General features: G+C 36.2%; 1 protein-coding gene across 8 annotated transcripts in view; it reads right to left on the bottom strand.

Moving 5' to 3' along the window:
- Positions 1–203: 203 nt before the first annotated feature.
- Positions 204–27,749, bottom strand: part of LOC141545224 (krev interaction trapped protein 1) — an 80,301-nt gene continuing 52,755 nt past the window's right edge. For 2 of the 8 annotated variants that reach the window (XM_074272255.1, XM_074272262.1), the window contains 4 exons: positions 17,149–17,347; positions 7,683–7,844; positions 2,972–3,089; positions 204–423 (listed from right to left, as the gene is read on the bottom strand). In XM_074272255.1, coding sequence (XP_074128356.1) covers positions 237–423; positions 2,972–3,089; positions 7,683–7,844; positions 17,149–17,347 — 666 coding nt within the window. In that variant the 3' untranslated portion in view covers positions 204–236. Of the gene's footprint in view, positions 424–2,971; positions 3,090–7,682; positions 7,845–11,407; positions 11,632–17,148; positions 17,348–19,772; positions 22,824–25,041; positions 27,587–27,749 lie in introns of those variants that run through there. The other 6 variants (XM_074272256.1, XM_074272258.1, XM_074272257.1 and 3 more) reach the window with 6 other exon arrangements.

Below are 27,749 nucleotides of genomic sequence, written 5' to 3'. Positions count from 1 at the left end.
AAAACATCCCTTCCTCCTAATTTTCAAAGCAATATAGCAAGTAAAAAGAAAAAACTGCATTGCAGCATTCTATTATGATTGCTTGAGAAGTTATGCCATCAGCTGCTGATTGATAGAGCCCCCAGATCATTACAAATATTCCATTATCCTAAAATAAAGTTACAGTGCAAATATTCATTTTTATAGACCCAATGACACAAATGTTTCATAAGCTTTCATTTTATTACTATATATACTTAGAATTTAAATAACTTGGTACAAAGCTTTAGAGCTGAGACTTTATCAACCAGTTCTTGAATCCCTGTAATAGTTATTATTCTTATAAGTTGGTCTCGCAATACAACAGGATGTAGAGGTGGATCTTTTTCTACCCTCCATATGTTGAGTGCTTCAAGAATTGCTTCTTCCAATTTAGTATTAGTCCTAAAGTTGAGAAAAAAAATCTTTAATTTTTATTATCACAAAATTATGAACTAAAAATCATTATCATCACCACCTCCACCATCATCATACTTCCATCTTCTTCCTAGATCTTCTGCCATGTATTCTTAGGCAAGTGCCTTTTTTCTGCACTAGACCTCAATTTTTCCTACTACTCCTACTACAACTACTACTATAAATATATAGTATATATATATATACATATATATATATATATACACATATATATATAATGAGTATATATTATATATATTATAAATATATATATATATATATATAAATATATAGTATATATATTACGAGTATATATTATAGTATATATATTATAATGAGTATATAAGTCTTATAAGAAACAAATGCATACATTGTCATTAAATTCAAATGCCACACTTTTTATCCTTACCAAGAACACTCTAAACTTAGCACTTGCCTCAGTAAGTACACACACACACACACACACACACACACACACACACGAGTTTGTGTGTATTGAATAAAAACATTTTTAAATAAAGTATTTAAAAATTAAATACAAAGTGGTTTGGAAGAGAAGACACTAGCAGTTGGGGATATCAGGAAAAATTTTATCTAGAAGATCATACTGAAGGAGAGAATGCTTTTCAGGCAAAGGGAATGAATGGTTAAAACAAAACCATGGAGATGGGAACTGGAATGTTATGTGTAAAAAAAAAGCCATTTGGGCTGACTTTAAGAGGGGGGGAAGGGAGTAATGTCTAATCAGGTTGGAAAAAAGAAGGAAATAAGCATTTATTAAGAGGCTACTATATACAGAACTATGCTAAACTCTGTACAAAGATCTCCTCGTATGATCTTTACAATAAACCTATGAGAGGAGAAAGTTTGAAGCCAGGCTGGGAAGGGCTTTAAAAAGAAGTTCATTTTTTTGTCCTGGAAGCAATAGGAAGCCATTGGAGTTGACAGATTAGGAGAGTCTTATGGTCAGGAAAATTCCTTTGGCAGCAGTGTGTGTGGAATGGACTTGGAGTGGTAAGGGACTTGGAGCAGGTGACCAAATTGGAAGAAGCTACAATTACCTAAAGAAGAGATGTTGAAGCACTAAACTAAGGGAGTGTGTGCATGAAGAAAGAGATGGTGTGGAAATATAAGAGTTAGCAGCTGATTGGCTGTGTTGGTTGAGGGAAATGGAGGAGATAGGGAGGAAGCCAATATGGAAACCTGAAACATTAGCAGAATGATGGTCCCTTCTGTATTCTCTATTTAGAGACAATTAAGGAAAGGGAGGATTTGGGGGAAAGGATTTGTTGCTTTTTTCATTCAGTTGTTTCACAGTCCTGTCTGCTTCTTGTGACCCCATTTGGGATTTTCTTGGCAAAGATACTGAAATGATTTGCCATTTCCTTCTCCAATTTAGTTTACAGATGAGGAAACTGAGACAGTTTAAGTGGCTTGCCCAGGATCACACAGCTAGCTAGTTAGTGTCTGAGGCCAGATTTGAACTCAGGAAGACGAGGCTTTCTGACCCCAGGCCCAGCACTGGACCCACTATACTACCTATCTGTTCTGAAATGTCTCTAAAATTACCATATCAAAAGGGCAAGGGACTAGTGTCATCTATCACCAGTACAAGTACTATAACTGCGGTTTGGTCCCTTAATTATATAGCCTAGGTATAGATTAGCGCACTGATCTTCCCAAACATCCCTCTTTGCTCTTTTGACAGTTTATCTACCTGTTTCTCTGATATACTTTCTGCTTTAAAATTTCAAGTTACCAAACCAAATAGTACAATATTATTATTGCTATCTTATGCTAATGAAAAGGTTTCTAAATTGGAACATCATATTATCTTAATACTATGTGGATCACAATGTTACTATTCAGGTTTTATGAAATCAAATTGATGGATTCTCCTTCTGTTCATACTTCAATCAAAAAAGAATAAATGTTAGTTTACTGAAGCAGAACTATTTCTCCCTTGAGAATAGTAAATGAGCTCTCGGCTCCCTGACAAGCAAAATTTGAGAAATGCAAGCATTCATGCTTAATGCAAAACATTAATTGTTAACGATCTAGAAGTAAACCACAACCTATTAGAGGACTAAAAAGCAATTGGTAAATTTATAAATTGTTTTTACTTTGTTTTGTAATATGCGTATATATATGTTATTGTTATTTAGTTAATTCTTTCATGTTTGACTCTTCATGACCCATTTGGGATTTTCTAGGCAAAGATACTGAAATGGTTTGCCATTTCCTTCTTCATCTCATCTTATGGATGAGGAAAATGAAGCAAGCAAAATGAAGTGACACAGGGTCCCAACAACTAGTGTCCAAGGCTGGATTTGAACTCATGAAGAATCTTTCTGATTCCCAGCCCAGTGTTCTATCCATTGTACCACCTAGCTGCATTTCAGATATGTATAGCATCATAACATATTTGCCACTTATTTAGTATTCTAAAGTTTTCCAGGTGTTTTATATGTATTATCTCATTTATATACATGGACATATGAAAGGGAAAACTATAAATCTTATTATGCAGAAATACTTCTTCATCAGAACTTCAATCACTGGCTTCTTCATTTGTAGCTTTTGGCACAAAAACTCAAAGTACGATTTGGGGAGATTTTGAGAAACTATCCTGAACAATTTCTGCAAGATTTTCTCTGAAAAAACAAAACAAAACAAAAACAAAAGAAGTTTTACGTTAACTTCATTTGAACAAGGATCTTACATTTTAAATCAACATCATATATAATTTATTAAGGACTGTTTCTATATCTTATTTTATTAACACATATATGTCTGATGTTCACACTAGTTCAAACAAAAAGCAGAGCCACTAATAGACAGCTTCTCCTATCCTGTGACCCTGCTTAATTTGTCTTTGCAATAACATCATTGTATAACTTTAGCATTAAAAGATACCTCAGAGACAATCTAAACCAAGCCTGTGCCCTTCTCCACCCCATATTCTAATTTAAGAGTCTGAAACATAGAAAGGTTAAGTAGCTGACCAAATTCACACAGAATTTATGCCTGAGCCAGGATACTGATTCTCAAATCTTGTGACTTTTCTGCTGGTGTTTAAATAGAGCTTTTTTTTCTCTGTCTCAAGTAATCTCTGACTGGCTTATACTGTCTCTAACCAAATTTGAAAGTCATTGGTTCTCAACCTTCTGCACTACTTGAGTTTTCCATTTCCCCCATTTAATTAGGAGTCACCTTGGTTCAGCTGATTCAATTTTAGAAGACTGCTCTGAAGTGGATGGTGAATGAGGAGAGTGAGAAGGGATAGGAATAGGATTTTAAAAATAGAAAGAAAAAGAAATGAAAGAGGGCTATTGAGTAGCTTATTTTGATTTAAAGAGAACAGAAAAAAAGACCAGAAAGCAGAGACAAGCTAGATGACTTAAAAAAAATAACAAGTTGAATATATATGTCAGAAACAAAAGCTAGTTGTACATAATAATGATCTGTAGTTTTATATACAATCCTCTCTTTCCCTATTATGTATATGGAAATACCCATTTTATTTGGGGCTTAAGTTCAAAATCAAAATAAAATACACAAGTGCAGTGTTTTATGAATCTTTCCAAAAATCCCTAATACTGGATGCCAAATGTCATTTCTTTCTTAGCAGAGGAAGGTGACAAAAGTTAATAGAATGCCTAGCTCCTCTGATTTCTAAGTAGCTTTAGAAACTGGGTGATAAATAGTTAGGAATTGGTTCATCAAGATTCTAATCTTGGCTACTTTGAATTGAACAAGTTTGCCTACATTATTTGTGAATTGTGAGTCCTTTTAGGTGTTTTGCATTTTCTGAAAGGTAGAACAAAAGACCTCCTAGACAAGATATGTATATTGTAATTTCTAATTCTTATACAGGAAGTGAGTACTTTGTTACAAATACACATAAGCCAGATTCAAACTATGTACAAGATATATTCAGAGATTTTCCTATAAGAAAACTCTGGGGAGGGTCAAAATAAGCCAAAGAGACATGACTTTGAGGTTCAATCACCAAGATTGAATTTGATCTGTGATATTTTAGGAAGCTGGACTATGGGTTACATCTATAAAATGGGAAGATGGGACCAGAGAATGCCATGATAGACTGATTCTCCGACTCTTAAAGATATTAAGTAGCAATAATTTACATCAGAAGGGAGTATTTCCCTGGCCATTATCATGGTAGTCATCCCACTCCCCTGTTCTTCTTCTTTCATGCTTTAGGCTGGTAAAAACTCCTTGTTCCACAGGAACTTCTACTTTTAAGAGGCTTCTCAGTTCAGATCAGTACCCTATCTTACCTCTTACAAACTGATTAATGAGATATTTATCTCTTTCCTGGATGGTGGATTGTAGGGACAGAATGAGGTATGTCCTGTCATACGTGTTTTGCTTAATTGTACTTCTTTGTTACAGGGAGGAAGAGTGTGTTTGTGTGCATGAGTGTATCTTTGAGTATGTATGAAATAGGGCAATGGGAGTGGCGTTGGAAAATGACAGTAATGTAAAAAAACATCAAATATATCTTTTTAAAAAAGCAGCAATAGAAAATTTACAAAGGATGTTAATATTAACAGATTTTGTAGTCAACAGGATGTTATTTCGAGAAGAACTAGTCTCTTTCCTACAACTGTTGGACAAGAATAGCTCTGATCCTAGTATTTTTAGTATTATACAGATTCAATCTCTTGCTGTTTCTGTAAGCCACTTCCCTTGTGGGAAGTCCTGTATATGTGGTAGTTGTAGAAGTGAACAAGTGATGGCTAATCTGAAGTGGGCCAAAATGAGCATGAATGAATCAATGAATATGTCAGTGAGGTCCTTGAATGGAAGGAATCATTCTTTAAAAACAAGGAAAATAAGATTTACTGATACTTTTTTTCGCATTACTGTCACTTCCAAATGACTATTTTCCAATTCACCTCCTAATAGAACTCTTTCTTATGTCTGGGACAGTATCATCCACAAAATAATCAGAGACTTTCAGAGTAAGAAAAAGTGAAAAACAGGTTTATTAAGATCTTGCAAGAAAGGGCATCTTCCAACTGACAAGATGTTTGTCAGCAAAGAAGTGCAAAGCATAACTCTGAAACGTAAAATTAAATACCCTGAATGCAGAAGCCCCCATGCTCCAGTCTAATCTTTTCTCCCATTGTTTGGGGAATACAGGCTTATATTCTAATGTCAGAAATCTAACCCAGAAACAATGTAAGTCAATAAATAATAAACTCTTACTTTAAATTTCCCTAGAGAACTGATATATAAGCAGATATAGAATTCAAAGCCGTCCTCACCTTTAAAAAAATTACTTAAATTTTAATTAAAAAGTGGTTGTAAATAGGAGAGGAAAACACCTGCAACTTTTTAGCTGTAGCTCTATTTGTTATTATAAAGCCTCAAATTACAATTATAGTTTAAATCTATATTCCCATGAGAGTGTCTTCACAGTTAATTCCTCACACTTAAAATAAAGGAATAAAGGAAAAACCCCTAACACATTGACCATATCTAATGATATAAGCCTCATTCCACACTTATGGTCTACCACTTCTCTTACAAGAGGCAAGAATCATGGAAAAGAATCATTCTTCCTTCTCCTTCCTTGGGCTCTTCTACTTTTTGTACTTATTAGTACAGATCTTAAGAACCAGAATTATTGCTATTATATTTTAAACTCATATAATAAGAAAGACAGGGATGATTTTATTCTTATTACCTAGTTGTCCAAGCAACTAGCATTCATTAAGTATCTATAACTGTTGGACCACAGTTTCCTTTTATTGTTCTGCCTCAGTTCCTTGAATTGTTCTGCCTCAATCCCCCTGGTTGCAAACCGCCTTCCTGACCATTAGGACTGAGATAATTAGGGCTGGGAGCCCTGACAATTAGCATTCCATAGTCAGATAAATCACTAAGAGATATGCTTACATATCTCTTATTCCAGACTTTCTGTCTCTAGAATCTACCCCCTTCACTCCCAATTTATCAGAATTTATGGCCCTACCCAAATTAATGGTCCCTTCCAGGAAATTCCTGCACTCATCAGTATTTGGACTCCACCCCTTGCTTTTGTCTCCCTTGATCACTTAGAGCCATATAAAAATCATTGGACTCTTACATTCGATGTTGGATTCTTTGAAATGAAAGTCCAATTCAGCTTTGGAGGCAGAATGGATTCTGCTCTGCCTCCAGACTATCTCTCCTCAGAAGCTCAAATAAAATATTAAAAACACTCTAATCTCTATTTGCTTCAGTTTCTCCAGCATTACACAACTATGTACCAGAAACTGTATCACGCACTGGAGATACAAATAGAAAAGAATGTATATTCTCTGGGAATTGAATGGGACCAAGTGAAGCTTTCTCTCTCTTTTTTTTAAAATTAATTTTATAATTATAAATTTTTTTTTTACAGTACATATGCATGAGTATTTTTTTATAACATTATCCCTTGTATTCATTTTTCTAAATTTTCCCCTCCCTCCCTCTACTAAATGAAGATTTCTCAAAAAGTTTATGAGATATATTAGGTCAGGCCCTAGGCTTAAATCACATGATCCCTATTCCCAGAGGGCTGTAGGGTAGGAAAGGTCAGACCCTAGGTCTAAGCTCTGGGAGAAGTGAAGGAACCCACTGGTCAATGGTTTTTCAGTCCCTCCAATGAAGAGACTTGGGCCTTTTGCTATTTAACCAAATTCACTATTTCCTGCTCCTTAGGGCCAGGCACATGCTCCGAGATGGGAGTTGAGAGGCTCTGGGTCTGCTTAGCTGACTTGCTTGGGCCTCTCCTTACAAGGACTTCAGAAATCCTTCCTCTTTGTATCTTTGCCTCTGAGTAGTCACTTTGGATCAGGGGGTCCAGCACCCATCCCACACAGAATGTATATATATGTTCACAGATAAATAAACCAAATCAATACATAGTATTTGGGGAAGGGAGGGGGATATTCACATCTAAAGGAACCAGGTATAATCTCTAAAAGAGATGATAAGAACTCTTTAACAATGACTTTTGTTATTTACAAATTAATAGGTTCATTTATTCAGTCAAGAAGCATTTAATAAATGTAAGTTGGCACTGGGCTATTCTCTGAGAATATAAAAAGAAACAGCTCTTGCCTACAAAAAACTTACATTGAACTGAGAGGGAGGAGTTAGGGACCATTATATGCACAGAGGAAGCAGAAGTAAATATAGACAAAGTCATCTCAATTGATAATCTCACAGAATACTTATTCATCACTTACCATCTCTGTCCTCAGCTTTCTGGAGATAATGTCCAATGACATTTAGTACCTTCCCTTTACAGATTTCAGATGGAGGTTTAACCAGAGGATTCTCATCAAAATTTATTTCCCTCAGTGAAGAAAGATTATTGAGACTATTAGGCAATGTTGTCAGACGATTTCCTAGTAGGAAAACATCAGTATTAAAATTGTTTCTTCAGTGAAAGAAAGTTAGAGAGCCATTCAGGAATAGTTATTAAGTCCAAGGCTTAAAAAAATCTAGACCTTGTTAATCACACACAAGTAAGAAATGACCAAACCAAGAATCTGAACCCAGGGCTTCTGAGCCCAACTTCAGCAGAAGTTCAGGAGAAGAAGACTTGAGAGGTAGGGTGAAGGACTCTGGAGGGCTTACTCAGTGAGACTGTGAAATCCAGAGTGAAAAGAAGTATCCCAAGTACATGGTTCAGGCCTCTGCCCATGGTTGCTTAATGAAAATTTCATGGAATCACTAAAGTTTAGAATTAGAAGAGAGCACACTAGTCCCAACTCCCAAACCTGAAAGGCACAGCCACTGTGGCAATAGCCATCCAACTGTCATCCAGTCTCAGCTTGAGCAATCCAATTCAAGGGCACCAGCCCTTCTTGAGGAAACCCATTCCACTTTTCGATGGCTCCATTTAATGCAAAATATTCCCTGTTGTCAAGCCCAACTTTGCCCTTTTGCAGCTTTCACTCACAGTGCCAGGTACTGCTCACTGGGGCCAAAGAGAATGGGGAAATCTTTGTTTCATGTCCTAGTCTTTCATATGCTTAATGACAGTTATCATATTGATGGAATATAGCTGTTAGGGCAACCGACAGTAGGAAGGTCCCATAGACCTTAAGAGTGCTTCCGTTCTAACAATCTGTCCATCAAAGACTGTAAAAAGTCTTCTGGCCTGGGAATATAATCCTATTTCTTCCCTAAGACTTTAGGGAAGATACATTAGTATTCCTAAATGCTAACCTCAGCTTGCTATTGTTCTAACTATCGGTCAATCTATGATTCTAAAGTCTCTTTGCCTTAGGATAGTCTCAGAGCTGCTAGTTGGTGATAATCAGATTCCTGAGACAATTCCTTAGTTCTACTTCTAGGCCATAAAATTAGAATATCAATGACTTGAAGAACTGGATAAAAGTGTCTCCTAGTTCCTTTGCCCCTAGACTAGGATGTGGGTTCAAGCCTGCAAATTCTTTTGAGATACCTCCCGATACAGGTGCCCAACCTTTTTGGGGTCCCTTCTGAGCCTCAACAATATCTCCCTCTGAATCTTTTCTTCTCTGGACTAATCTCTCCATTTCTATCAAATGGTCCTCATGTGAGATGGACTCAAGGAACAAGTGTCCATTCTTGTTGCTTCTGTATATTCCATCCTAAATAGTGATGGTGACCCTCAGAATTGATCCCCATCCTCCAGAGGACTGAAGAGAGAAGCACTATTAGTCTTTCTTTCCTGGAAGGTAACTTATTACTCCTAATTCAGTCTATAATTGCTTTAGGATTTTTGGCTACCATGACATCCTGATTCTACTTTCATGAAAATTGTAGCCTCCTCTATTTTTCCCAGACAAGCTGTTTAGATAAAACAAACAGACAAATTAGGCCTCTCCCAATTTGTTCTTGAACCCAAACACAAGACTTTATATTGATCCTAATTAATTTCTTTTATATGACTCAGTCATTGATCTCATCAGCCTTTCCTCAAACCTCTTTTTCCTTGACTTCTCTGAAGTTTTCAATATTCTCTCCTCGACACTTGCTTCTCTCTAGGTTCATGAGACACTATTTCTCCTGATTTTCCTCCTACCTATGTGACTGCTCTTTCTCAGTCTCCTTTCCTGGATTCTTCCTTCAAATCATGCTCTAGGATGATAGGTGCTTCTCAGGATTCTGTTTTAGGTCCTCTTCTCTCTTTTTTCACTCCATTGCCTCGTAGATTTCATTGCCATCTCAATGGTGATTGATTCTTAAATCATAAAGGAGCACAAATTCTCTGCTGACTTCTATTCTCACATCTGTGATTCAAGCCAATGGTCAATGTGTCTTGTGATAGAGAGACCTATCTACATCCAGGAGAGGGGATGGGGGGGAGGGGGAGGTACTGAGTGTGGATCACAACATATTATTTTCAACTTTTTTGTTGTTTGCTTTCTTTTGGTTCTCATTTTTTCCCTCTTTGATCTGATTTTTCTTGTGCAGCATAATAAATGTGCAAATATGTTTAGAAGATTTGCACATGTTTAATCTATACTGGATTATTTGCCATATAAGGAAGGGGGTTAGGGAAAGGGAGGGAGAAAAAAATGTGGAACATAAGGTTTTGCAAGAGTAAATATTGAAAACTATGCATAAGTTTTGAAAATAAAAAACTTAAAAACAAAACAAAACAAAAAAGACTTGTCAGTAGATTTCCAAAACTTAATATGTCCAATACAAAATTCCTTATCTTTTCCACTAAACCTTCTACCGACCCCCTTCTTATCTTATCTTATCTTATCTTATCTTATCTTATCTAGGAGTCACCTAGAAGTCATCACCCTCAATTGCTCCTTCTCTCTCACCACTCCCCCTATATATAGGCTATTACCAAAGTCTATTGAGTTTACTTTTGTATTCTAATACATCCCCTTCTCTCTGATATGCGCCAGATGCATAGACCCCTATCTCCTCTTGCCTCAATACCTGCAACAGCCTGTGGATGGTTCTGCCTTAGTCAGGCACTCCACGGCAATTCTGCTCCATTCAGCAAATGGTTTTCAGGAAGTGATTTTCCTAAAGCACAGATCTGATCATATTTTTCTCTTCCTCCACTTCCCTAGTCAATAAATTCCAATTTATTTTTTATTGCCTGGGGTCAAATAAAAAAATAAAAAACAACACTCTATTTAGAATTCAAAGCTAAATTTTCAGTCTTTCCAGTCTTCATACACCTTACTCCCTAGGATATAATCTTCAATCTAATGACACTGACCTCTGTTTTTCCACCATCGAGAGGCTTTATCTCTCAGCTCCAAGCATTCTCTCTGTCCTCCATGTCAAGAACATTCTCCCCCTTCTGCTCCAGCTACGGACCTGTCTGATTTCCTTTAAACCCCAACTAAAATCTCACTTTTTACAGAAAGTGTTCCCAACTCTTCCTAATGCCAGGGCCTTTTCTCTGTTAATTATATTTCATTTAGCCTGTATAAAGTATGCTTTATATATATATATATATATATATATATATATATATATATATATATATATATATATATATATATATATATATATATATATATATGTATGTATATATATATATGTATATGTATATGTATATATATATATGTATATATGTATATATATATATGTATATGTATATGTATATGTATATATATATGTATATGTATATATATGTATATGTATATATGTTTGTGTGTTGTCTCCTCTATTAAATTGTAAGCTTGAGAGCAGAGACTGTTAATTGGTTGACTGGTTGATCATGTTATTCAGCTCTCACTGTTGGAGAGTTTGGGTTTGTTTTCTTACTCTTGAATTGATTCTTTAGCCTTTTCTCAGCAGAAGTTCTTCCAAATCTCCTCTTTTCTCCTCAAGCCTTTTGCAAAAGACTTCTCTCCTCCCTCTTTTCCTACTTGAGGATCTTGCCTTATTATTAGGAATATTGAGGTCAATTGATGTGAACTCTTCTCTTTCCTATTCTCTTCAGTTCAAAATCCTGACCTCATCTCCCACTCTCTCCCCTTTTCCCCCAGGATCTATCACACAGGTGACTCTTCTTGCCAAGGTCGTTCTTCCACATGTGTACGTGATCCCATTCCCTCTTAACCTTTCCAATGGCTGATATTTCCTCAGTCATCTCCTTTCTCTGGAATCTCTTCTTTATTGATGCCTTCCCTATTGGCTTCAAGCACACCAAAGTCTCTTCTGTTCCTAAAAAAACCACAAAACCTTAAATTGATCCTCTCCTCTCCTCAAGTTAATGCCTGCTTACTTGCTCAACTAAACTCCTGGGGAAAAAATTGCTTACACTCAGTGCTTTCATTTTCTTTCATTCTCTTCTCATTGACACTTTAACCTTTTCCAACATGGCTTAGGATTTCCTTCCTCAAAAGAAATTACTCTTTCCAAAGTTATCAACTGACAAATCTCAATCCAGCTTCAGAGTTACTAGCTGTGTGATTCTAGACAAGTCACTTAATCCTATTTGCCTCAGTTCCTCATATGTAAAATGAGCTGGAGAAGAAAATGTCAAACCAGTTTAGTGTCTTTGCAAGAACGCCCCCCCAAAAAAAGGGGTCATTGCTGGAACTCTGTCTTCCCAGAAATCAGCTGGAGTCAGGATCACTAAATGTCTTTATTCTTGATCTTTTATGGTCAAGGTCAGGGGCTTAGGTCTAGCAACCTCACACACACCTTCCTCCCTCAAATGCCTGGAGAGACTGACCCCGAGTCTTCGTCTCAATTCCTCTTCCTCCTCCTACTCCTCCCACACACGTCATTTCTCCCTCTTGTCCCACCAATCAAGTCAGCACAGAACAGCTGGGGAGGGTCAACCTTCAAACAAGTTAATAGGGAACTGTCCAATTGGCAATTAGTCTCATGTGCTTCATTATCCAAGTGCATTGCTCAGTTCTAGCCCTTTACATCTCCCGCTTTCTTTTGTTTTAGACCACAGGTGGTTGCGCCATCCCTGACTTTTCAGGAAGGTGAGAACCCCAAAAAGGAGGTGATCACGCCCCACGTTGGGCGCCATTTGTAACATGCCCTCCTGGCAGTTACAATTACTAGTCTGCCCTAGGCCCAACAGAGTATCTTTGACCACTGACCTTTGCAGTGTCAATTCTACCCGGCTTGCCTCCTCTGAGGCCTTCAAAGGTTTCTGGCCACGATTTCTTGAATCTATAGTTTAATAACCGGTAGCACTCTCAAGGATAGCCACGTGTAATCTTAAAAGCCTTTATTATACCTACTCACATAATGCCCTGACTTGATGCGCTGACTTGTCAGCTCCCTAGTGAACACCTGGTCTGAAGACCCCACGTGTTCTCTACCAAACTCCTTACCTCTCGGATATCCATCAGCTTGGCTTGGCTACCTCAGGTTAGGGAGCCAGGTTAAGAGAGCGACTGCTGTCTGCAGTGGGCTTATAAAGGGCCTGTGAGGTCACACACACAGCCAACCAGTGAGAGAGCTGTCACCCATTACGAAGCTATCTCAATATAAACAGGATCCCACCCACAGGGCAGTCCTATATCCACAGAAATTACTTCTGGGCCTCAATCTCCTGTTGCGCTGTGGTCGCCCATTTAAAGGACTCTTACAGGTCATGAAGAGTTGGACATAGTTGAAATGAGTGAAGAACAGTGAGTGGTCTTATCAATTCTTATCCTTAACGTTATCTGCTTCATTGAATATTGCTGGTACCCTCTCCTTTTCAATATTTTCTCTTGTCTAGGTTTTCAAGATACTACCCTTTCCTTATTCTATTTCTAATGTCAGAGCTTTCCTTTTCCATTTCCTTTGCTAGCTTATAATTAAAACTTAAATGGGTGTTTTTCATGGTTCTATCCTAGGCCCTCTTCTCCCTCTAACATACTCTCAGAAACCTCATAACTTCAATGAGTTTATCTAAAATTTCTACATTTCTATGCAAAATATTTATGTAGATTATCTATATATTTTTATCTGTCTATCTATCTATCTATCCTTCTATCCTTTTATCCATATACGAATCTGTCTTTCTGTTTATGTATCTGTCTACCTATGTATGTATGTATTTAATCTATGTCACTATCTATCATCTATCTATAAATCTATATATGCATCTATCTATGTATCCATGTCTATATCATTATCATCTCTATCTATGTAATTATGTCTAACTATGTATGACCATCTATCTATACATCTGTCTACCTATGTAGCTATCTATATCTCTTATCATTGATCTATCTATATAACTATCTATAAACCTATGTATGTATGAATCTATCCAAACAGGTGTCTATCTGTTTATGTCATTACCATCTGTCTTTCTCTGTCTGTGTAACTATTTATGAATATATATATGTATCTGTCTACCTGTGTATTTATCTATTCGTCTACCTATGTATCCTCATCCATTTATCCATCTAGCTATCTATTGCTCTAATTTCTCCCTTGAATTTGATTCTACATCACCATTTCAAATTGAATGTCCCATCAATATCTTAAATTCAACACATACACACAGAACTCATTCTCCACTTGCCCTTCTTGTCTTCCAAATTTCTCTATTTCTGTCAAAGATACCACCTTTCTTCCAGTTCTCAGTTTGACAAGTCAATAAGTATTTTTGAAGTGCTTATCATGTGTCAGATACTGTAATAAATGCCTTACTTTTACCTCACTGCACATCCCCAAATCTTGCTGTTTCTTCCTCCATATCTTCTGCATCCAACCCTTCTTCTCTTCACAGCTACCCTTAGTTCAGATTTCTATCACTTTAGATTATTGTAACTACTTCCTAACTGGTCTCTGTGCCTCAAATGTCTCCTTAAGTCCATCATAAGCACTGCTTCCAAAATAATTTTCCTTAAGCACAGATATTACTCTCATACCCAACAATTCCAATGGTTTTCTATTGCCATTAGTTATTAAAGCCTTTTGCATCCTGGCCCTTACCTATATTTCCAGTCTCTTAGGACATTAATCCCCCTCCCATATTCTTTGATCCAGCCCAACTGGCTTTTTTTCTATTCCTTTTACCTGACCCTCCATCTTCCAATCTCCATCATTATTTCACCCTCTTTATCCCATGTACCTAAAACATACTCCTGCTTTATCTCTCTACCTCAGAGTCAGAGTCCATATAAATAAGGATTGTTTCATTCTTTGTAGTTATATCCCTAATACAGGACCTAGCGCATGGTAGATACTTAATAATTGCTGATTGATTATTTGATGTGCCAAACACTATGTACTCCAGATTAAGGATACAAAGCAAAACTGCCATAGTCTTGTCACTCAAGGACTTGTATTCTGTTGGAGGAACACAGCATACAATCAAGAAAGGAGCTGAAAACTAATATATTATTTGTGAAGGGATGCACAGAACATTTCCAAATGTGACACAGCTCAGTGAGAATCACTTTGCTGAATCTCTGTTAAGGTATGTTATAAAACTTTTCTTTTTAAAAATATTTTAATGTTTCATACTTGTTTTCTGATATTATGTTAATAGCATGTGCAAGTTTCCACTTATTACACCTTTAAAGTGTTTCCTGTTTATTTTTTTTTTCAAACAGACACTTGGATGAATATGAGATGGTGCAGGGGGGAAGACATAGAACATCTGGGGGAATGCAGAAGACAAAAAGAGAAATGAACATTGTAGAAATGAACTTTTTATTTCTGTGGGTATATATATGTATATATGTGCACGAAATAAACATATATATATATATATATATACAAGCCATGTAAACATATATATCTGTATGTGTACATTGTACATCTATAAATGTGTATATGCACACATATGTACAGTGTTAAGATCTCTTAAGAGTTACCCTGAACTTGTCTTTTTGAGTTGCCGTATTTTCCAGAAACACTGGAGGAGTCCCTGAATGTGTTGACATAATTATTGTTGCACCCCAAGTGCCCTTGGGAGACAAGATAGTCACCAGCCAGTCTATGCCAGGTTGGGATAATAATACTTGTGCAGCTGGGTCCTTTGCACATAATCGACCCTCCTCTCTTCATAGTCAAGTGATTCCCAAAGGAAAAGAATGTGGCTTTTGCCATAATCTTGCCCCTCCCCTTGTGTCCTTTTCCCCATCTTTCCTCTCCCAGTCCCTATCTCTCCCTTTCTGTTTTCTTCTCCTCCTTCTGTCATAAATAAACCTACTTCTGTAAGGATTGTGAACTCTTTTTCTTGTAGCAAACTAGATTTTCACTTAAGTTTTATAATGTTGTGATTGCCTGTTGATGAAAGGCATGTTTTGTTTTACTGTGCTTTGCTTTATTGCATTTTTTACAAATTGAAGGTTTGTGGCAACCCTGTGTCCAGCAAGTCTATTGGCATCATTTTTCCAACAAGAATGTGCTCACATAGTATGTCTGTGTCAGACTTTGGTAATTTTTACAATATTTCAAACGTTTTTATTATTATAATCTCTGTTATAGTGATCTGTGATAGTGATCTTTGATATTATTATAATTATTTTGGGAAACCATAAACTGTGCCCATATAAGACAGTAAAAGTAACCAATAAATGTTGGGTATGTTCTGACTGCTCCCCCATTTATACCTCATCTCTTTCCCTATCCTCAGGCCTCCCTATTCCCTGAGACACAATAATATCAAAATTAGGCCAATTGATAACCCCACAATGGAAGGAAGAGTCAATCCATGTGCCTATCTTCATTGCTGTCTTATTGCAAGAAACTGCCAAAGCCACCCCAGTCTTCAACAACCACCACCCAGAACTGTGAGCATCCATCAACATGGAGGCAAGACCTTCTTCCACCAGCCAAAAGATGACAACTTTCACTGACTCCTCAGACAATGATTAGCCTTTTTATCAATAAAATGTTTTTAAATTAAATATTTTAAAATATAATACTACTGAACACTTAGTGAGTATAGTTTAAAAATAACTTTTATATGCACAGAGAAACCGGCAAAATTATGTTAACTTGCTTTATTATGCTATTTGTTTTACTGCAGTTCTCTGTAATGTCTCTGAAGTACGCCTCTATATGCACACACCTCCAGTTTCTCCAGTTCAACTACAAAATCTCCATTTTCATATGTGTACGAAACATATATGTACATACTGCACATATACTTGCATGAATACATTCAGCTTCTCCGGCTGAGGCACGTATATTTTCAGGTCAGGAACTAAATCATATTCTTTCTTTGTATCCCTTAAACACATGCCCATTGATTTCACATTTTCTTAAGAATTTAAGAGCTTGGGGCAGCTAGGTGGCACAGTGGATAGAGCACCAGCCCTCAAGTCAGGATAACCTGAGTTCAAATGTGACCTCAGACACTTAAACACTTTCTGGCTGTGTGATCCTGGACAAGTCACTTAATCCCAAATGCCTCAGCAAAATAAAATAAAATAAAATAAAAATAAATAAGAGCTTGAAGAAATTTTGGCAGTTATCTAATACGATGTCATCAGATTACATCTGAGGAAACTGAGACCTAAAAGTGACCTGCTTGAAGTCACACAGGCAGTTAAACAAGAGTAGGGAGGAAACTTGATTCTCTGACTCAAAGTCCAAAGTTCTTGCTTTCCTACCATGTACTCTACTGCAACATTGGTGTCCATATCTCATATTCAAAAGTTCCCCACCTAATCTACTCTTTACCTCTAGCAGACATTTCTAGAAGAACACACCTACCATGCTTAATCTCTTTTTTACTTCAGGACAGAAAGATTCAATACTCACCACTCATGTTCAGATGCTGGAGCTTGTTTAAAGATTCAAAAGATAATGGAAGAACACCTATCAAGTTGTTATTGGCTTTGAAAGTGACCAAATTTTTTAATTCTCCGATATTCTTTGGAAGTTCTTTTATAGCATTATGTGAAATATCAAGGATTTCAAGCTGAGTCAAATTAGACAGTTCATCTGGAACGTGGGTTAACTGTAACAAAAGTTTGATAAGTTACACTTTAGAAGTCATCCATATTATTAATTTTTTTTTCAAAAATGGTAAAGGATTGGCAAAGAGATATTTTTAGAAGCAATTATGGGGAGCAGATGGATTCATACTATTATGATTCAATCTATTATAAGCAGAGGTAATAGCAAAGTAGGGAATGGGGAAAAGAGTTGCTCTATAATAGATGTATTTGGATATATGTATGGAAAATTATTAGCTTTGATCCATACCTCAGCCCATATAAAATCTGCAATTATTTCCAGGTGGTTTAATTACTAATATAAACAAAGTTAACAAAACATACAGCATACAGAAGCAAAAAAACCCAGAAGAAAACATTACTATATATATATAGATTTTAGATGGGAAAGATCTTGACTATTAAATCAAAAGTAATTGATTTAATCAGACCCAAGATCAATGTATTCAAATATGTAAACAAAAAATAAATTATTTTCCCAACAAAATATAATGTCTAAATATCTAAAGGAAAGCCAACAAAATGAGAAAATATGGGGTGACCTGAAAGTTTTAATAGCTTGAAACTGTACCAAAGATTTTAAAGCATTCTGTATGTGTGACAAATATGACTAATAAAAGCTATAAAATATGCTAGAAAATATATAAATAAACAAGATTAAGTTTCTTTTATAATGGATAAGTGGTCTAAAACAGATAGATTTTATGTAGCTACAAAAGTCAAACAGTGAAAAATATTATAAAGAAAATTTAAGATATTAATATGTTAGATATTAAACTAGAAACTATAAATTAGAATGATCTTAAAACTCTATTGGTAAGGATATGAAGAAGCTAGTGCATTTTTATATTTCTAGGAAACTATATGTTTTTATAAAGAGGAAGGAAGCTAAATATTTCAACCTAGAAGTTAACAGTTTCATGCAAATTATTTTTTCTTTCTTTTTTGGGGGGTGGGTGGGTGGGGAGAAGAGGCAAACAGGCTTAAGTATCTTGCCTAGGCTCACACAGCTATTAAGCGTCAAGTGTCCGAGTTTGGAATGGAACTTATGTCCTGACTCCAGGACTCAATGCTTTATCTACTGCATCACCAAACTGCCCCTAATCCCATAAAACCTTTTTTTTTTTTTTTTTTTAAATTATAGTTTTTATTTACCATATATATGCATGAGTAATTTTACAGCATTGACAATTGCCAAGCCTTTTGCTCCAATTTTTCTCCATCCTCCCCCACCCCCAGATGGCAGGTTGACCAATACATGTTAAATATGTTAAAGTATAAATTAAATACAATATATGTTTACATGTTCAAACAGTTGTTTTGAATCCCATAAAATCTTGACAGACTGGAATGGTGGATTGAATATAACAAAGTGAATGAATAATAGCAATAACTGTAGAGTCCTATCTCTTTCATTCAGATAAATCTATTTCATGCATACACAGGAGTGGGGAGATTTGGCAAGAAAATGGCTCAAATGAAAAAGAATTAGGGGATCTAAATTCCAATAGACTTGGTATAGAAAATGCTATCCACATCCATGGAAAGAACTATGGACACTGAATGCAAATTGAAGTATACTGTTTTTACTTTTTGTTTTTTATTTCTCTGATTTTCCCCTTTTGTTCTTTCACAACACAACTAATATGGAAACATGTTAAAAATGATTGTACATGTATAATCTATATCAGATTGCTTGCTATCTTGAGAAGGGGGGGGAGTAAGGGAGCATGTAAAGAGAGTTTGTAACATTTGATTTTGTAACATTTTGGAACTCAAAATGTTACAAAATCAAATGTTATAAACTCTCTTTACATTTAATTGGAAAAAATATTGTTAAGTTAAAAAAAAAAAAAGAATTAAGGGTCTAATAGCAAGTTCAGTATGAGTCATCATGTGATATACTAGCCAAAAAAAGTAATGTGTTTTAGGATATAAGAACAGAATTTCTACAAATTTCAGCTCAATTTATTTTTGGCAACTCTCCAACAACCATTGTATAAAAATAGAAAAGAAAAAAAAAAAGAGCCTCAGGATTTAGTGAGTGAGGGCTCTGTCCCTAAAAGTATTCAAGCAAAGGATCTTTGGCAGGGATGCTGTAGAGGGGAACTGTGTTGTGGGCTGCACTTGAGGATTTGGAAGTCCTTTCCAACTTGGAGTTTCTATGGTTCTCTGATTTGAGAGAGGATTCCCACAAGCAGCCATTTAATATTTAAAAGGGAACCATGAAGGATAAGACGCTTTAGCTACACCTGTCAATTAAGCTATTTTTCCCCTGCAAGGCTCCCTTATTAAAAGCTGTTTGAAATCTTTAAGTGGAACAGCAAATTGGTTTTAATTTAAGTAGCTAAATGTTGTAGAACTCACTGTTGAAAACACAAGCTCAAATACTTTTTCTCTTGATGAGGGGAAAAAATTTTTTTTTACCTTACTTCCATTCTTTTGGCATAACTGCAAGTCCTTCAGAGTAGACAGCTGACACAATTCAGTTGGAAAAGATCCAAATCTGTTGCTTGAGAAGTCCAAGTTTTGGATCGCTTGTAGATGCCTGATTTCAGAAGGGACATACTGTATTTGGTTTTCAGAAAGATCAAGTATCTGTAGGTTTTCTAAAGTGCACAGTTCTTTGGGGAAAATTTCAAAATTATTGCCATTTAAAATAAGCACCCGAAGAGAAGTCATATTGGAGATAGATGGTGGAACTTGAGATATTTTGTTCTTACTAAGATTTAAGTAATCAAGGTTAATCAGTCTACATATGTAGTCAGAAAAGAAGGAAAGATTGTTTTGACTTAATTCTAAATGGATCAGTTGTCTATTAAATGAGAGGTCGATGGGTATTTCTGAAAGGCCATTTCCATTAAGGTTCAAATATTCAAGAAAGCTCAGAGCACAAAGGCCTACTGGGAACTCCTGTATTTTATTAAAGCTCAAGTCCATTTTCCTTATCTGATTGCAATTTTTAATTTCAATTGGAATGCCTTTGATTGCATTTCCAGAAAATTCTAATACCTTAAGATATTTCATATGGGAGATGTTCACATTAATAGTCATCATTTTATTACGGTTGATGTAGAGTGCTCTCAGATTGTGGAGTCTGTGAATGTTACCAGGAATTATTTCTAAGGCATTGTCACTAAGGCTAAGACATTCTAGTTTAGCACAGGCATAAATTTCCTTATTTAGTTGTTTCAATAAATTTTTGTCAAGTTGGAGGACCTTGAGCTCTTTGAAATTCTCAATGTTGTGGGAAAGAGATTCCAACTTATTGTCAAGCAGATGGAGCCTTTTTAGTTTCAGCAACCGGAATATTTGCACAGGTAAAAATGTCAACTTATTGTGGTTCAAGAAAAGTTCTTCCAAATTTTTTAGCTGTTTGATTTCTTTTGGCAAACTGCTTATGAGATTTTTTGAGACACTTAATTTAATCAACTTTGTAAGGTAGCAAATGATGTTAGGAAATATTGAAAATTGATTTGAGTTGAGATCGAGGACCATTAAATTTTTCATATTGGCCATCATTTCTGGTAGACGTTTTAAGCCATTTCCAGACAAGCTTAATGTTTCCAACTTTTCAAGACTTCCTAATATTGTAGGAAATTCCAAAAATTTATTATTATCCAAGAAAAGTTGCCTCAACCAAACAAGCTGTGATATTTCCGTTGGGAGGGTGATTATGTGATTATGGCTGACATTTAATACACATAGATTAGAAAGCAATTTAATTTCAGGTGGTAGTGCTATTAATTCATTTTCTTTCATGGACAGTACTTCAAGACTTGCCATATTTGGCTCTACTTCAAAAGTTTTTATTTTGTTTTTATCTAAATAGAGATATTTTATATCTTGAGTTTTAAAAAGGCCTTTGGGAAATTTCTGCAAATTCTTGCAGATCAATCTAACCCTGAAGTTTTCATTTTCTGTGTAGCTCTCAAACTGTAAGCTTTTTTTAGTATAGTCTTCAGAAAATTGTGGAATAACCTCTATTATTGTTTCCTCCTCCTCTTCTAACTCCTCCAACTCGTCTAACTCCTCCAACTCGTCTAACTCCTCCAACTCGTCTAACTCCTCCAACTCGTCTGACTCTTCCTCCTCTTCCTCCTCCTCCTCCTCCTCCTCCTTTTCTTCTTCCTCTTCCTCCTTTTCTTCTTTTTTATCCTCACCAAAATCATCACTCCCTAGCCTTGCTACTTCTTCTGGTGGGACACCTGCTACTACTTCTTGTGGGACACCTGCTACTTCTGGTGGGATGCTGACGCCTACCACATCTTCTGATTTATCAATTGGCAATTCTTCAACTACTGTTTCTTGTAATTTGTCAATATCTCCTTCAGTCTCTGGAAGATTATAGTTTTCATTTAAATCAGAAGTTCTTTGAGTTGATGAAATATAAGAATGATTTGCTAGCTGTGGTGAGGTCTCTTTTTCAACATCATTTTCAGGATTTTCCTCAAGGTTTTGTTGTTCTAAGTAAGTAGTATGTTTATTCTCTTCTTTTTCAGAAAATAAATGTGCTGCTACAGGATTTTCTTGGTTTTCAGGTAGTTCTGAATAGGACATTTTAAAAAAAAAATCCTTTCTAACTGTTCCCTGTGACTTCTTTCACTTCTTCAGCAGCATCCTTTCTTCAAACATACTATTTGTAGGGGAGTTTTCTGCCAATGCAAGATGGTAACTTGATTTTAATGAGTATTTTACCGATTTCTTCTGAAAGTATAAATTAAAAGGGTAGATGTTTTTGACAAGAGGGAACATATAGTGAACATTTCAAGTTTATGGACAAAATTTATACTCTCAACTTGATTCTATATCAGTGAGATTCATTCTTTGATGAATTCAGAAAATTCATAGTGGAATCTTAGATGAATACTTTGAAGAAGGTTAAACCTATCCTCAAAAAAAGTGAAATTTTATAGTCTATGTTTCCCACATTTCTATGATAGAATTAATCTATCCCTTTATAGTTACAGGCTAATTCTGTCTGATAATTCCTCATGTAAAGTGAAGATCATTTATATTTAAAAGCTCCTCTAGCTCAGAATCCTATGATTTTATAGGGTTTTATATATATATATACATATATATATTATGTAATTTTATAATTCTATACACATATGTAATCCCATATTTACTCCTATGTATATGTACATATATATGATATTAAGGCAAAATAGGGAGATATGAGAGGGCAGAGTTAGGACAGAAGCAGCATGGAATAGTGGATAAAGAACTGGCCTTGGTATCAGGACGACAAGGGGTCAAGTTCTACTTCCAACATGCATTGGCTGTGAGATGCTGGGCAAGTCACTTCATCTCTCAATGCTCCAGACAGCTCTCCAAGATGAAAATTTGCAAAGTAGGTGCTAATCAGGATGCTCTCAAGGTCAATGAAATCAAAGTTTTGATCCAGAAAGTATCATCCATGCACACATACCATGCGTGTGATAAGGAGGGAGGGATGACAGTCAGAGGACTTCACTGAAGATACAAAGAAAGGAAAAATCATTATCTGTCCTCAAAGAGCTGGCAATCTACTTAAGCAGGCAACATGCAAACAACTTTGTATAGATGAGGTAGAAATAGAGCATATGAAAATAATCATATTAGGTTGTTGTTTAGTCATTTTGCTGGACTCTTCTTGACTCATTTTGGACTTTTCTTGGAAAAGATATTAGATGCTTTGTCATTTCTTTCTCTGGTTCATTTTACAGATGAGAAATGAGGCAAATCATGCTAATGACTTGCCTTGAGTCACATAGCAAGGAAGTGTTTGGGGTCAAATTTGAACTCAGGAACATGAATTTTCTTGACTCCAAGTTCAGGGATAGATAAAGGCTTTTTGAAGAAAGTGATTTTAGCTGAGATTTGAAGGAAGCCAGTAAAGCCAGGAGGCAGAGAGGGGAGGAAGAGCATTCTAGGACTAGAGAATAGTGAAAAAAATTTTAATAAAAGTAGAACAGAAATTTGAAGGATTTACTGTACTTTACTACACGTTCTTCTGCAATAGCATGTATAACTGAGCACCAACTTTACCTAAATTTCCTTAAAAAAGACTAAAGAGAAGGGATTTGGCTTTTTAGACTTGTAGAGTCTCTGTCTTGCTACTGTGTAGCTCCGTTTTCTCTTTCCATTTATAATTTTTGGGCTACATAGCTCAGCTTGATGTTAGGAAAAGGGGAACCCCTTTTGGTTTGGCGCAAGGATAGTCTAGTGACAGCGCAGAGTCCCCTGTAAAGGAATTTACAGGCCCGAAAATCTAAATTGATTAAAAAAAAAAAAAGATTTATTGTAGGGGTTTGGAAGTAAGGGTAAAGGCAGAAAGATGCCAGGGCCAGAGTTGGTCACTGGACGGACAGGAACCCTTGGCATGGCTGATGCAAGAATGCCATGTTTATGCTCCTGTAAAGAGTGGACTTCCAGGGTTCCCCTTTTTATAATCTTGAAGATGGGTGGAGTCCCAGGCTTCTGGCTGGTTTTGGCCAGGGTTAGCATAGAATAGAATTCAATAGGTTTTTAGATAAGGAAGAAGCTATTTGTGGGAGTTGGGGAAACCTGAGCAGATAGTGGGGGGCTGGAAAAGCCCGATATCATTGGAATTCAAAAAGGGTGCTTTTTGACCAGGATTTGTGAATCAAAGATCCTAGCTTCTTCAGCTTTGGGGGGTGGCGGGTTGGAAATCAGAAAGGAATCTTAAAGGGACCTCAACCCCCTTATCAAGCTGATTAGAGACAAATGGGATGGCTGGACTAAGAGTAGGAAAGGATTTCAGAGATTTTCTTGATTGATTCACTACCTCATGTTACAAATGAGGAAACTGAGGCCCACAAATATTAAACAATCTGTCCAAGGTTCAACATGTAGACAGGAAGTGATTAACCGAGCTGGCACTCATTCCACATCCAGTTGTTTCATGTTCCACAATCAGAGACCAATTGCTTCATCTTTTTTTTTTTTTTTTTTTTTTTTTTAAATAGAAGGTATTGTCTTTCTATCTATGATAGATATGCCAACTCAACATGAACAGAGCATAGTGGATAGGAACAGGACTAATTTCATTGGCATAGGAAATTAACAACCAGAACTCTAGCCAGCTCTTTAAGCCTCTCATGTTGAAAAACTCTGAAGCTGTGTTTGTAGAGGGAGTTTCCACACCTTAATTTCATTTTTAAAAAAGATAAAGCAATTTTAAAATGGCGACTTAGATAAAAAAATTTTCTTCCATGTGGTAGAGTTTTAGAAATTGAAATTTTGGAAGTATAAAAGGAGATGATGATAGTGGCAAAATCAAATCCCATAGCAGTTACAGTATTTAATCTTAACTTGAAAATTAATAGTAGAAATTTGAACCTCAAAGTCCTTTAAAAAAAAGGATACACAGATAAGAGGTTATAACTCAAAGTATTGAAATTAGTTAAGCTAGTTCTTGAGTAAAAAAAAAAGTTTAGAAAGAGAGGAAGAGGAGAGGAGAGAGAGGGAAGAAGAGAGAGAAAGAGAAGACAGAGAGGGACAGGAGAGGGAGAGGAAGAGGGAGAGAAAGAGGAAAGGAGGGAGAGGGAGAAAGAGAGGAAGAAAGATTACATTATTGCATAATAAAGAGCCAAAGTTCATCTTTCAGAATAAGAGATTACCAAAACATTTCTTAATCTGGAAATCCGAGGGTTTTATAAATTTTTGTTTAAAATGGCTTAAATTATACCTATTAGAATCATGACGTGTCAGAAACTTTCAATCATCTGATGAGAACTGCAAGTAAGACAAAACATCCAGGGGCTCCTGCTCTTTGGGGAGCACTGCAGAGAGTAGTAATCAAGAGAATGGGAGAAAAAAGAAGAAAAGTTTAGATTGTCATTCTTTGGAACTTTCACTTGCCCCCATCATCTCTATTTTCTCCATCTAGAGGCTGGGAAGATCAGAAAAGGGATCATCACTTGCCCAGGGAAAGACAGAGCATCTGACTGGACATTTTCCCCTAAGAGTTGGAAATGACTTTTACAACACCTTTTCTCCTGCTTCTTTGGGAATCTTCATAAATTAAGGAAGTGTTTTAAGGAAATGGCTCAGGCCCTCAGGGAGAAAGAGAATAATGAGAAAGATATTTGGGTACACAACACATTGAACAAAACACAGGACATGACAGATTTTGCATTAAAATATTTTAAATGAGGTTTTTGAAATTTTTAAATAGTTCCTCTGGTTTTATGTACTTTTGAAATAATTTGAAAATAAAGAGAGTAAGAAAGGAAAATTGGATGATGAGGTGTTAAAGAAGTAAGCCTAACCTTTTTGTAGTGGCAAGGAAATTGAATGGATGCCATTCAGTTGGGAAATAGCTGAATAAGTTACGGTATATGAATATAATGGAATATTATTGTTCTATAAGAAATGATGAGCCGACTGATTTCAGAAACATCTGTAAAGAGATCATGAACTGAGGCTGACTGAAGTGAGCAGAACCAAGAGAACATTGTACATTGCAAAAAGATTATGTGATGATCAGCTGTGATGGACTTGGCTCTTTTCAACAATGAAGTGATTCAAGGTAATGCCAATAGACTTCTGATGGAGAGAGCCATCTGCATCCAGACACAGAACTATGAAGACTGAATGTGGATCAAAAGCATAGTATTTTCATCTTTTTGTTGTTTTTTCCTTTCCCGTGCTTCCCCCCCTTTAATCTGATTTTTGAGAGGTGAAGCATGACAAATATGGAAATATGTTTAGAAGAATTGCTACATCAGATTGTTTGCTGTCTTGGGGGGAGAGGAAGAAAAATATGGAAACAAGGTTTTGTGAAGGTAACTATTGAAAACTCTTTTTGCGTGTGTTTGAGGAAAAACGTACTTAAAAAAAAAAAGATGGCTAAATAAAAGTTGAAAAAAAGAAAAGCTGAGGTCTCCTTCATTGCTAATATTTAAAGAAGCCAGACCCCCAAAAGATATGGGGCAAATGCTTTCTTCTCCACTGGTCCAGTCCTAAAGGAAACTAGAGTTGAAAAATGAAAAGAAGATAAAGACACAAAAAAGGAGTAAAAGATTCATTTAAGCAGTTTACCCATGATTTTATGTAAATTTTCAAGGCTGAATCAGTATTTTATGATCATTAGTGAAAGTCGAAATTTGGCTGGGACCCAAGAAATATCATGATAGCAGACCAATGCCTCCATTAGCTTTTTGGAACAGTTTCATTCATTGAGTTTGCATTCCCAGTTTACAGCATAGTATCTGATGCAATGCTTGCTGATTAGATGATTGAAGAATCAAAATTATAGGTGATCCAAAGGGTAATGAAAGGAAAGTGGCTGAGCAATGATTTGAGCTGACTAGTCTAAGTGATGAAAAATATACTATTATCAAACAGTTCCCTTGAATGAAAAAGGTGGGCTTATGCAGCTGAACTATCTAGGAAATAGAAAAAGAATTCCAGTGGTGGGGAAAGGCCCTGTGGTTTTTACCAAAAATATTCCTCTAGGATGAGAAGACATGGATGAGATGAGACAGACCCTCTATGACTTTTCTTCTAAGCATTGAGGGATCATTTTCTTAAATCAAGATATTGTTCAGTATTTTTCAGTCAGGTTTGATTCTCCATGACCCCATTTGGAGTTCTTGGCAAAGATCTTTTGCCATTTTCCTTCTCTAGCTCATTTGACAAGATGAGGAAACTGAGGCGAACAGGGTTAAGTGACTTGCCCAGGGTCACAGAGTTAGGAAGTATCTGAGGCCAGATTTGAACTGTGGTGGTCTTGTCTCCAGGTCCTGCGCTTGGATCCACTGCCCCACTTAGCTGCCTTAAATAGACACTTGCTTGAAATGTTATCCTGTAGAAGGGTTCTCCTTAGGTATTCTATTCTGCCAACACTGACTTTTTTTTTTTAATGTGACATTTAAAAATTTAATTAAAATTAAATTTAAAATTGCTGCCTGTTTGAAAAAATAAGAAAAATTTGTATTATTTTAAAGGTGGCAGGCCTCTGCAAACTTAATGGTGGCTAAAAATTCTAGGATTCTAGTTGAAAAGGGGAGTGAAGAGAAAGGGAAAAAAATGAAAAACCTAAGATCCGCTGCTGTTTCTGAACAACCACAGTGAAAATGGGGTCAAAAGTAATTTTAAAAGGGAAGAGTATGGGGCTTGCCATAACTACTTGTCCTATATGTTAGGGGGGAGTGGGATTCTCTTCCGGTTTGGGTTGGACTAGATGGCCACTGGGGTCTCTTTTCACTCCAATTCTGTGATTCTTAGACCTGGAAAAGAGAAGAGGAAACATTTCACTCTCTCTCTAAAGAGAAGGGGGGGAAAGAGTACAAAATGGGCTGTAATCTGCAGGACCTTACAGGCAGCAGACAGCTGCAGCTATACTTAAGTTTTCAAATTTAGAGCAGGAAGGGCTTTAGAAGTCATAATAGA

The sequence above is a fragment of the Sminthopsis crassicaudata genome, chromosome 5 (assembly GCF_048593235.1).
Source record: "Sminthopsis crassicaudata isolate SCR6 chromosome 5, ASM4859323v1, whole genome shotgun sequence".
Classification (NCBI taxonomy): domain Eukaryota; kingdom Metazoa; phylum Chordata; class Mammalia; order Dasyuromorphia; family Dasyuridae; genus Sminthopsis; species Sminthopsis crassicaudata.
Note: the sequence above shows the minus strand (reverse complement) of the source record. Positions and strands in the feature narration are given on the sequence as shown.